The sequence below is a fragment of the Ischnura elegans genome, chromosome 3 (assembly GCF_921293095.1).
Source record: "Ischnura elegans chromosome 3, ioIscEleg1.1, whole genome shotgun sequence".
NCBI classification, from domain to species: domain Eukaryota; kingdom Metazoa; phylum Arthropoda; class Insecta; order Odonata; family Coenagrionidae; genus Ischnura; species Ischnura elegans.
The window spans coordinates 60,414,900-60,428,038 of NC_060248.1; the positions used below are offsets into that span (position 1 = coordinate 60,414,900).

Genomic DNA, 13,139 nt, shown 5'->3' on the forward strand with positions numbered 1-13,139 from the left:
CTTCAGTTCTAGGGGGGTGGTAGACGGGGGGAGGGAGGCTAATATTCCCACTTTATAGCATTGGTCAAACAGAGCTTTGTGGGAGGAAGCATGAACGGCGACTGGAAGGGAAGCAGAAACAGAAGAAACGCTATTGCATGAAGAGCGATGCCCGTTCATTCGGATGCAAAGGGGAGTGGTGGATAAGCCGATATAAAAAGCGGGGCATTTCTGGCACAACAGTATATATACAATGTTTTTTGTTGTGCAAGAAATTTCCGACACAGAGGGGAGAGGGAAGGCAAGGAATTGATCGGGAAGGGGTTCGGTGATGAGGATGTGACAAGTTTTGCATCTTGCACGGTTGCAGGGCGAGGGCTGTGGTTTAATATAGGTACTTTGTTTGGGCAGTGGTTTGGTTGTTTTTAAGATGCTGGCCAGATTTGGTGGTCTTTTAAAAACGAGTGAAGGGCATCGCGAACTGAAGGACTAGAACTGAAGGACTTGGAACAGGCATGCATATGGGCTTTCCGTGCGTTTTCTGGTCCAGGAATCAACCGCGCCCATTAGAAAGAACAACCAATCCCCGTCCACCGTTTTTCCTCCCTCCATCTTAGCCCTCTGCCCTGCACCCTTCCTTATGCCCTTTCCTCACTTTCCCTCCTCTTCTCACTTGAGAAAGATGGGCTGCGTCCCATCGAAAATTTGTAAAAACAACCTTTCCCCGTAAGTTCCTCACTTTTATTTTATTTTTCGTTTTTCTGTCAATTTCTAAGTTTTTTTGTGTGCCCACCCCAGGGCAAGAAGAAGTTCCTTTACATTATATATAATGCTCGTGTGAGTTTATTTCAAACGTGTGTATATATATATATATATATAACTTTGGTAAAGAAGATATGTTTGCATTCTGGATGTATTCTAGTGCATGCAGAATGACTTACATATTCAGGGTGTATAAAAAAATTACTTGAATTTTCAACAGTAATAATTATGATGCATAAATGTTGGCAAGGAAAACTGCTGTGTTCAAATAGATTGGCCTATAGTTTCAGGACATCGCTGTTACTACTCCCCTTTAATTCAGTACAATCTAAACTGCCATAGCTTCTCGAAACCCATATTTATTATGAAAAGGTTACTATGAGTTTAGCTTTTGTCTAATTGTTGTTCATGTTGCTACCAGTGGACGCATGGCATATATAGTAGTGTAACTAAAAATTTAAGATTTTGTTAGTCTTTAGTAATATATACCATTTCGTATTTCGTCTTTATCATTGAATGTAGAGTGTGAAATACAGATTATTCCTTCTGAAACATCCTGTAAAACACCCTACAAGTTTATGAAAGTATTGTTTTCTTGGGAAATTCAATCTTGTACTTCATCTATCTAGTATTTATTTTCTTTTTAATATGTTTGAAATCCTGGTGACAGGACATCTTTAGGTGCTCTCCTTGTCTTACGTAACTGCATCCTTTATCCTTTTAGGCCACAGTGTGTGTGCTGTTCCACGCAACGGCTATCCATCCTGGATTCCAGGCAACTGTGCATGTTGGCAGCGTGCGACAAACAGCTGTTATGGAAGGTATCATGGCTGCTGGGGGTATCCACACAGACGATCGAGCTTCTGTGCTTTTCAGGTTCCTGTGTCATCCGGAACGAGTTTGTGTCGGCATGCGTCTTCTCTTTCGAGAGGGGCGCACACGGGGGATAGGGAAGGTTACACAGGTTTTCCCCTTGAATTGAACCAATTTAATTTGGTTGTTATCCTTTTTCTTCTCTCACTTGCTGGCTGAGAACCAGTATGCCAAGTAGCGTCCTCCCGAGTGCTTCTATAATGTCTCAGCATCGTGCCATATACGTTACGTGATTTGTTAATGTTTGGCTCTGAAAGGATGACATCAGCCAAGTATATATTTGGCAATTGCACTGTTGACTTGCTTTGCTGATTGGGAATGATAACCTTTCTCAAGTCTTTGACGAACCTGTTACATGTGGTTTAGTGCTGGTGCAGCTACATTTGTATATTTGACTGCACGAGCGCACACTCTTGTTTTATGGATTCATATGTTTGCAAGAAATCGCCCAATGCCGCACTGTTACCCTACTGACATGTGTGACTCAGGAATATCATCCAAGTTTGCTGTTATTCCCTCCTTAATGCAAGGCAAGAAAATATGACGAGCACGCTCTTTTAATATCGGTCATATGTGATGAAAATTTTCTTGCTTTCACTCTTCACCAATACTAATCAAACCTTTTTCAGAGTTAGGAAAGGTTATATAGTTTTCTTCTTTCTGTTTCCCTCCTTGAGTTAGTTTTAAGATGTTCTGCCTGTGACATGATACTTGAAGGAGTATTAGTTAGTTGTGTACAAACTTTGTAACACCAACAAATACGTCAGCACTGCTGCTGCAACCATATTTTGCTCTTGACTTCATATCTATACCCAGCATCTGTATCATGCCTGAATTTTTGTATTAATTGTCATTTGTAGCAATGTCTTGTAGTACTTGACATTCTTATTGACAAATACTGGTATTTGCCTTTTATTAATGGCTTGAAGTGTTTGTTATGTGAAGGTTTATTTGAGGAGGAGTGAATGCACTATTTATATTATGGCCTCTTTTTAAGCCTGAAAGAAACTATAATTGTCAGTCTCTATCCAGAATGGAATGCACTTGAGTAACCCTCAAATGCGTGTGGAACTTTCTCTATCTCTCTCTCTCTGGATTAGACTTTTTGCTCATTGAAAAGCTGAACTTTGGGCTAAATCAAGCAAATGCGACATTTTTCTACATTAGAAAAAAGCTTTTGCTTCTGTATGAAAGGCTTGAAAGGACATTGTGCTATTTGAGGAATCCTAAAATTGTGTATATGCTCAGAGAAACTTGTTTTGCGTGATTTGGCTGAAATCAAGTCCCCTAACTTGTTCACAGTTATAGGGATGCCAATTCATCAATGAGGATTCATTTTTGTGCGGCTTTGTCCTGAGGGCTGTTTTTTTTTTAATATCACCCATTTAATATTTTAATTGTAATGGTATCAATCCTAAGCATGTGTGAGATAATACATGCTTGTGAGGATTGTTTTACAATCGTTAAATTATCACTGTTTGAAATTTGGGCTCTGGCTAGACGAATTTGGCCGATCCCTGAGAAAAGTGGATTTATTGATCAGACATATGATTAGTAGGTTTGAATGAATGGGAATTTAGACATTTACATTTTTTTTGGTCTGTTAACTTTTATCCAGTCTCTGAAGCTTGAATGCAATCTTTCAGGATTATTCATTGCTTAAGGTCATAGAATTTTAATTTATCAGATTGTTAAGAAATGAGATGATTACTTGAGAATGAGAATTAATGCAACTGTGTTTCAGTTTTAAAAATGAATCTCTAATTATATAGAATTTGCCTTACCATATTCAAATCATTTCAAATTAGGTATTGTGTTTTTTAAATATATTTTTCGTGGAGTTGGCACTATAAATCAGATAAAGACAAGTATTATATGACTATCCTTCATAATTTATGCATACATTTAAAATTATTTTTATTATCTTCATTAAGAATCCTCAGTCTTTCATTCTCTTTAGCTTATTTTAAATTGCAATAGCAGACATCTGCGTTTTTAGGATACACATATTTGTACTGTAAATAAAATCCCTATCATCTTGCTGTTCAGTGCTTTACATTAACTGACTTGAGTAGTAAGTCATATGAAGCATTATGACAATTTTCCACAAAATTTGTTTCACACTCATTTGCCAGTGTATGCAATTATCCATGTAATTGCAGATTTATTCACTTGTCAGAACTTCTTCACTTTACGTGACATCTTTCAATGGGGCAAGCTGCTTAAAAGAAATAAAATATAGTACATGAGTGGATAATAGTATCATGGTGCATTTATGAGCTGCCAAATTTATGTTTCCACAATCTTCATTCATTTTAATTGGATATTAAGCACAGTAATCAACAATGACTCTTTCTGTCGATGAAAAATTTGTCATCAAGTCCTGGTATTTAGCCTCAGTTTTGTTATCTTAGGCAAATTTCTTACCCCTTTTGATTGGTTTTAGATGGCCTATTCATTGTAAAATAAGCTTGAATGAATATGGTATTGCATTCAACCCATGCCAATAGAATGGTTCACGTATTAGCTTTGACTAGACCTTACACTGCCAATTATTTTACCCTGAAACTATCATTAGTTTTGTAATTTTAGTCGGATCTTATCTTAGAAGGAGACGTGAACAGTTTCGGCTAATCTTTAATTTATCTTGATGCCTAATGCAAAGTTTCTGCGATGAACAGTTGGTTCTAGGTTAAAATTTCCTTTGACAAAGATTGAGTGTGATGGATAAATTTAGCCGGCCAAATTCTTAAAGAAATAAAAAGGATATCAAACAATTTAACTCCTATGAAAATCTGTGGGTGTACAAAAAAATTACTAGAGGTACTAGTTTTATCATTATTTTATCTGAGAGACCGAAGTTTTTGTAACTTCTGTATTCAAGGGTGGCAAAAGGATATAGCTATGCTGACCATGTATTCCTTCTTTACTGGGGGACTCCTGTTGTATGCATTGAGTTGAAATTTGTCGTTATCCTTCTCTTTCTCTGTGGAATGGTTTCTAAGGGGTTATTTTATAATTTTTATTAAACCTCAGGGGGAAAAGAATTGAGTAATTGATGTTTTTAAGTGAATTAAATTGCATCATGATTAGGCTATTTTGCCTTACAAGTTGTGTTTTAATCTTAAAACAATTTTTAAAATTCTCCGTGTGTGTTTGAGTTAAGTTAATCATTTTATGGAAATTTCATTTTATTGATTTGTTTTTTTTAATAGAATCTAAATTTTTTTTATCACCCCCTCTTTTAATTATTTTTGGCGCAATCCATAACCAAGACTTGGTAGCCATTGTAGATATTTTGACAAATTAGTGGATGTCTGCTTTGCCCTAAAGTCTTGAATAAGAACTCAATATCCGTCCCCCTGGTTATCATTGTCTTCATAAAATGACTTTCCAGCAACAAAAGGCAAATTCAGACCTAACCGCACTCTCACTTCAATGATGAAGTGATTTGCTTGAGTTTTGTTGTATGTTCTGAGTTAATCTGAGTACAAAACATAATTTGTATGCCTTCAAGTGCTGTGGTTGCATATTTGAAATTTTCTAAGTATGCATGCTAAATTAAAAACTACGGTCTTGCATTCTACCCAGCCATCTAATGAACATACTATATGGTCCATGAAATGAATTTCACCCACATCTGTCCATTTGGTTGCCCAAAGTACAAAATTTTATTGGTTACACTTCTAATTCAAAACGAAAGTCCCATGTTTGTTTTTTTTTTTGGAGCAGCTTCAACTTAACTTTTAAAATTATTGCATTATCATATATTACATAATCACATTGCTTGCTTTATGCCAGGAATATCTTCCGTGGTAAATTAACAACTCCATTTTCAAATGGGTCTCAATCAGTAATCTTTCCTGGATTGCTTTAATATGTTAACGAGTTCCTGCTTTATGTTAATACCATCCACCATACTGACTCACTTTTTATATCACTAATCTTTCCTCTTTGAAATACTGTTGGTCTCCTTGACTTTCATTTTGTTTATATCATGTTTCGGATGGCTCATTTAATTTAATTTTAGTTTTTGCTACTGATGGGAAGGTAATGCAGAAGAGTATTTTTGTACTCCCACATTTCATATTGAATGAAAAATAACTGGTTTGTTCGGCAAATGAAGTATTTGAACTGTACAAATATTGTATGAATGAAGTAGCACCCTGTTTCACGTAGGTGATCTTTTTAAAGAGTGAAATGCACATTTAAATATGAATGTTTTTGTTTTAGGTGTTCATATTAACTATTTCCTATGAAAGGGATTGAATTTACCTTGGAATCTTATGTATTCAACTGTAAAAATGGCTGTTATTTAACAAAATACCTCTATGAGGTTATAGATATATTTATGTAACTAGAAGATAGATTTCAAAGATTTATTTTATTGATGCTTAAAGATCTCATAATGTAAAATTTTTAAAACTTGTAAAAATAAAGTTAACATGATACTTAGCTCTTTATATTTTCATTATAATTTTACAATGGTTTTAATGCCTCATAATTTCACCCATCTTTTTCAGATTGATGAGAACAAGTATTCTTGGTATATTTATCTTACTTAGTAAGTTTATCTTACCTACCCATCCTTCTCTCCCCAACTTTCATCCTCGCTGATTGAATTTACCCCTTGTCTGTAACATATAACCTTTGCACTGTAATGCAATCAATGCTGACAACTTGTCCACAACATACTGCTAGTGTTGAGTCTACTTGCTGGCATAACTGCTACCTCTCTTTCAAAATAAATTTAAGGTCCTGAACCCCACAATATTTTATTGGCACTTGAAGTCATATTTAGTATTCGATCTATGTTTAGGGATTCAAATTTATGATGTCAGGGACCAATTTGTGCCATGGACATAGGAGATTAAGAGATGCTTTATGTTGCAAAGAATACACCCCTATGACACCAGCAAATCTTCAATGGGGTGGTTTCCTATTATTTTTTAATTGCCAAAATTGAAAGATTATCACTCCTGGAGAACGCATTTCACGCTTTTCGATTTTTAAATGACGATATCTATTTTTCACAATTAACACGTTGGGTACCGGGGTATTTAAATTCCTAGGAACGCCGATTCTGGAAATATGTGCCTATTAGGGCGTAATGCCTTTGGTTTAAACATGGTTAAAAAGCTAATGTTTAGAATATAACTTTACCCAATCAAACGTTATGATGTATCAATTCATTATGAATAACAAACAACAACTGAAAACCTAGTAACGAATACGTATTGTATTCTTTAAAATCGTTCAAGTTGACGCTCCTAAATGACGAGAATCTTCGTCATCCGTCCGGAACGTTCGGGAAAAAAATGGCGAGAATTCTCGCCATCCGTACGCAAAGTGTTAAATGAAAAGTGGAAATTTTGAAGCACGCGAGTACGTGACGGCTAAGTATGAATGCTGGGAAAACCCCATGTGACGTCATTCTGGTTCCCGCTGTCACTGTGTGAGGTGACCTTGGGGTGAGGGTGTGTGCTTCGCTGCGATGCAGGCTGCTAGCAGGTAGCGCTTGGCTTAAATAAGGATTATTAATACCTTATCAAACGAAGGAAACTTTCCGACCATAGGCAGTTTTAATAGGTGATTATTAAGAGATTTTTCCCAGAGCTCTGTGCCACATACATCCATTGGTAATCTCAGACATAGTAAAACTCCAGACTACTCGTATAGCATCTGGGTCCCTGTGACGTCACGTGGAGTGGCATCACATGGGCGCCAATCTGGCCTTTTTCAAATGCGGTTAAAATTGACCATTCGTCTAAACTGGGATTTGTAAAACCAAATAATTTGTATATTATGAATACACTAATGGTGGGTAAAGAATCACAATCAATGCCCTTTGTTTTCTTTAATGAAGGAAACTACCCTATTTGTGAAATGGTCTACATCCAAATATAATTCGACTTAATTTAAATTTTCATCTGATAAATTTATTAAAAGTGAGCCTTAAGGCCTGTATACACGGTACATTAACATGTATGAATGCGAGAATGAACACCAAAATGCACAGTGTAACCACCCAATTTGTGCGAATGCATGCACAGAAAATAGAACCTGTTCTAATTTGGTTCATGCATTCCTACATGTTCCATTCCGGTCCACAAAAATCATTTATGCAAACAGACATTAACTCGTACGTGTTAATGTGTCGTGTAAACAGGCCTTAAGAGACAATTGCTGAGGAGAAATTAGTACTTCTTCCATGTGGATTGGTTCTGGCATTGAAGGAAATTGATTCAGTGAATGCTTCACAGTTATGTTAGCAATCTCATAGAAGAAATGGCCATATGTAGGAAATATGAGTTATGAATATAATTTTTTTGATGAGGAAGAGTTGGTTTTGAAAACAAAGGTTGTACTTGATAATGACCTCTATGGTTACAAACATGTCGTACGGACGAAATAAATCAGTGGAAGTCAATGAAGTCCTCTTTTCATTTTCAAATGTATTTTTGTTATCAACATAGTCCATTGCTATGGAAATATTGAATGTCGTAATTTAGCTTTCAGGAAAATTATTACGAAATTCATAAAGGAATGATTATTTATAAATAAGATTCACTTCCGGTTTCCATAAAAATTCCATAAATAAAATCTTCTTCCTGGTGGTTTGTAGAAAATTTTTTCAGCACTAGTATATAAATATCCTCACAACAATTTTGAGCCTTTGAACCTATTGGCCCCTTCTGAGCCAGTATAGCGTCAAAATCCGTTTCCGAGCATGCAATTTCCCAAAAATGTTCAGGGGAGGACCCCCCCCTGAATCCCCCACGACAAGGGTGTTCAACCTACTGCCCCCCTGCGGCCCCTAGGGGTTAAAGGAAGTATTGTATCGCGAACCAAATATCGACTCACTTGTCAAAAATACACAATGTCAAAAATCGCATTGATTGATTGAACTTTTTAACCAATAAATAGAAAATTTGTTTTTTTTTTTTTAAATATCTTATTGACGTTGAGCATTGTGGTCCTCCGAAAGCTGTGAAATCGATTTTTGGCCCTTGCATTAAAAAAGGTGCCCCTTCTTTACGGTATGAAGGGCCCCATCATTAGCCCCAGGGCCGGCCTTAGGGCGGGGCGACCGCCCCGGGCCCCGCGCTTTGGGGGGCCCCGCGTCCGTGAAACAAAAATTAAAATACACGATAGTTTTGAAAACGCAATTTCAACTATTACTGTATTGTTAAGTCCGTGCTAGAAAAAAAATAATATTATCTTTTTTCATTTTACAGTAATTGCTTTAGGCTTACAACTAATTAACTTTCATAATCCAACTTATAAAAATACGTACCTATTGAAAAAGCGCGCTTTTTATGTTTATTTTACGTTATAATTTTATGAATAAATATAATTATAAATTTTATTTGTATTATACTATTTTGAACTCAACTGCGTGATGGTATCATAACGGCGTAATTACGAAGTCTGAATTTGGGAGGGGAACACATACTTAGCCAGAGAGTGGTAGGGATTCAAAATGCTCGAGTTTGTAGATGGGGTATAGAGTTTAATATTTTAAGTGAAGGGCCCCGCACTGAAGGCTGGCCCCTAGCCCCGCACCTGCTAGGGCCGGCCCTGATTAGCCCCAGCAGAGGGTCCCCAATCTCCTCAGACCACCCCTGCATGTAGGAGGAGCTCGCAAGCTCATTGTCATTACGGAAGTGCAGTCACCCCACTACCACCTCACCACACACTCGCTCCACTCCCCCGACTAACAAAGACTGACGGAAGCAGGCGAATTGAGTAGGTCTGAGGCAGGGATTACTAATTCTAAGTCAAGTGGGGCATTCTACGGAGTTACCTCCTAGTACATCATGTTTTACGCGTGAACGCACGAAGTTATGAAGGAAAAAAACACGATAGTTTCAGCGAAATAAGCGAAGATTCTCAATTTGCTATTAGGCAAGCATGGGGCGTAAGGAGGTATCCTTGTAGAAGGGGCTAGTTGACTCAGTTTCGTAATTTTCTCAGTGAAAACACCCCTTCTCTTTCTTCCGTGGTTCATCCCACCTCCACGACTAATGGTCACAGAAGGCGAATCGAGTTGGAATGTGAGGCTGGGATTAATAATTCTAAGTCAAGTAGGGCATCATTCTACGAAGATACCTCCCAATACATTATGTTTTCCGAGTGGTCGCACGAAGCATTGAAGAGAGAAAACACGGCTGTTTCAGCGAAATAAGCGAAGATTCTCAATTTGCTATTAGGCAAGCATGGGGCGTAAGGAGGTATCCTTGTAGAAGGGACTAGTTGACTCAGTTTCGTAATTTTCTCAGTGAAAACACCCCTTCTCTTTCTTCCGTGGTTCATCCCACTTCCACGACTAATGGTCACAGAAGGCGAATCGAGTTGGTCTGTGAGGCTGGGATTAATAATTCTAAGTCAAGTAGGGCATCATTCTACGAAGATACCTCCCATTGCATTATGTTTTCCGAGTGGTCGCACGAAGCATTGAAGAGAAAACACGGCTGTTTCAGCGAAATAAGCGAAGATTCTCAATTTGCTATTAGGCAAGCATGGAGCGTAAGGAGGTATCCTTGTAGACGGGGCTAGTTGACTCAGTTTCGTAATTCACTCAGTGAAAACACCCCTTCTCCTTCCGTGGTGTATCCCACCTCCACGGTTAACGCCCCTTGAAGCCGATTTGGGTAGGTCTATAAGGTATAGGTTGCAGGTTAAAAGTCAAATAGGGCATTTGCGAGGATAACCCCTAATACATGACGTTTTCCTCATGGACGCACGAAGTTTTAAAAGAAAAAACGCGGCCGGTTCAGGGAAAGAAGCGAAGATTCTGTTACAAGCTGGAAGTCAAGTAGGGTATTTTACGAGGATAAATTTCGTCTGATTTCGTTTTCCGCACACACGCGCGAAATTTTGAAATATCTAAAACACAGTTGTTCCAACGGTCTCGGAATTATATCAAACTTAGTAATACTTGCAATCTAACGGATGCTATCCACGAGTCACCTCATGTGAGGGGTTATTTCATTCAAAGCTCAAAAAATCCATTTAACCAATTGCAGCTCTAATTAATTCTTGAACGAGAAAATTGTTTATTTAACCGTAAGTTGGCAAATAGCTAAAGTGCCAGACAATCGATTGAAGAGTCTCTGTTCGACTCATTTTCGAGCAACTTTTTCTACACCTGTTTGCAATAGGGTCCCTGTAAACACAAATAGCTGCAGCAGCGCTGCACAGGGGTTTCACAGCTGCAAGTTCGTTTCCGTTTCAATGAAGCGCGATAACAGCGCTTGTGCAGCGCTCTTTCGCAGCACGCTGGCGAAACATGCAATTGCAGCGCATGCGCAAAGCATGCCTGCAGCACGCTGCTGGAACGCTGCAAATGCGAGTTTGTGCAACAATCCTCCGCTACGCGATACGCGATTGTTTACCAGGGTGCTTGGGAAGTTTGGTGAGGCTATGGCGGCCAACGTTGTGGAACTGTTGATCGTCCTTGGGGATTTTCTTATTAGGTAAGAATTTATCATCTTCTTTTAAAATGTATAATTTTAGTTACTTTAAATTAAATTCTCCTTGAAATTAGGCAGAATTGGCATTCTTTCATGGTGAATATAAACACATTTTAAGAGTGAGTGTTTTTGTTTACATACGTTGTCGTAGTTATGTTTGGAACCATTGGAAATAAGCTTTAACATAATGATCATATAGGTTTCCATTAATAGTGAAATAGGAAATTTGTAACGCATGTCACGGGAAAAGTTCACAGCTCAAAAGTTTTTAGTTAGCCAGCCTTTTTAGTAAAATACTAAAAATATTGTCTAACGAGATGGGCTGACGCGGGAGTGAAAAAATCATTAAAGCGACAGAGAATGCCCTGCTAAAATGGAAGATGTCAATACTGATTTATCCAGTAATTATCTCGTGTTACTAATTAAAAAATATAAGTTGTTTAAAACTTAAGTACGCCTTCAGGAATGCATTGACGAATTTTAAAATGAAAACACTGGTAGAGGAGTAACGGGATAACTCAAAAGCATTTTGGTCTGGTGTCAGGGAAGTACGAGCAATGTAAAATATCTTCCGTTTGATCGCTAAAATACGATGATGGATAAGTATTAGCAAACAGTTTCGTGAAAGCCAATTTATTGAATTCCTACTTCAAGAGTGTGTTCACTGAACCTTCTGAGAACAAATTAGAATATATTGACAATGTTTTTGCAAGTTCTAGCTTCAGGGTAGATTGCCTTCATGAGTGTTTGGCAAGTTTAGCCTTTATATGAATGAGAGAGTGTAATTTTCTGGCGTATGTAACATTGTTGTGACCGTGTGGTGTGCATGTGGGAATCCTCTTGCGTGCTAATATTCATCATGATAAATATTATTATTATTACAAAGCTATTCTTGGTATAGTTTTTAATCTTGTCATTTATTCATTCCCTCCTTTTACAATTGATCTCCCATTGATTGCGTCTTTTGTATCAGTAGATGCTTTATGTGTGTTCTTTGGTATTTTCTCAGATGCTGATAAGAAGCCTACGCTGGTTCATGTTGGTTTTGGTAAAATAAATAAAAAGATAGGAGAGTGGTACCAGCAATTGCACCAGGAGAAGGAGATCCGTTTTTGACAGCGATTGTGTATACTGTTGCATTATTATGAATATATGCTTTTATTTTACATTGAATTGCTCTTGCTTCATCTGATGTGTCTAGCATAATTACTTTAAACGACCACTGTTTATTCTCTAATTTTCAGTTTTGTATTTCGAAGAAAGAGCATAAAAACTTCCACTGCTATTATATGCCATGCAATTCTGCCCTTGGGTACTGTCATTTTGTTCTGTAACTAGGAATTGTGGTGCATTCTCATTCTATATTGAGTACTATGTTTGTTGCCTTTGCTTTTGATGATTTTTCGTTGCATTGCTTCTGCTGACATATCATGCATTAATTACTTCAGATGAATTTTGTTTATTCTCTAATTTTCAAATTTATATTCTGAGGAGAGGGCAGAGAAACTTCCATTGCCATTAATTGCTATTTAAATCTGGCCTTGCATACTGTCTCTTTGTTCTGTAACATTTTGGGATGCAAATTAAAAGATGCACTGAAAATAAATTTTTTTAAAGCATATTTTGAATTTTTGCGATTTTATTCTTCTACCATAAACTCATGCTGCTGTAAGGATAATGCTATATAGCGAATGGTGAGTAAGTATCTGTGTTTAAGGTATGCTTTATTCTGAAGATTGTTGTACGCTTTGTATGGAGTGGTTACCAGTTCTTAATTTTGCATTCTTTTTTTGATTCGAGATTTGAGAACTAATGCTGTTTTGGTTGAGTGAAGTACTGATGGTAAGCCTAGAGTGGAAGTCTATGGAAATTTTACTTTCTAGGTTATGACCGTCATAGAATTCTACCCTGTGTGCCAAACTTCTTGTCAAGGTAATTTCGTTTTGGTTTACTATGTGGCCATAGTTATGCAGGTTATTCCGGACCTTTTCATTGATGGTATGCTTTCAGTGTAAATCCCCAAAAGCAATTCCATCATTCATGTGCAGG

General features: G+C 37.3%; 1 protein-coding gene across 4 annotated transcripts in view; it reads left to right on the forward strand.

Moving 5' to 3' along the window:
* LOC124155894 (GTP-binding protein 2) overlaps positions 1-5,905 on the forward strand; it is a 40,183-nt gene extending 34,278 nt beyond the window's left edge. For all 4 annotated transcript variants that reach the window (XM_046530069.1, XM_046530067.1, XM_046530068.1 and 1 more), the window contains exon 9: positions 1,466-5,905. In XM_046530069.1, the coding sequence (XP_046386025.1) occupies positions 1,466-1,723 (258 nt within the window). In that variant the 3' untranslated portion in view covers positions 1,724-5,905. The remainder of the gene's footprint in view (positions 1-1,465) is intronic.
* Positions 5,906-13,139: the final 7,234 nt, after the last annotated feature.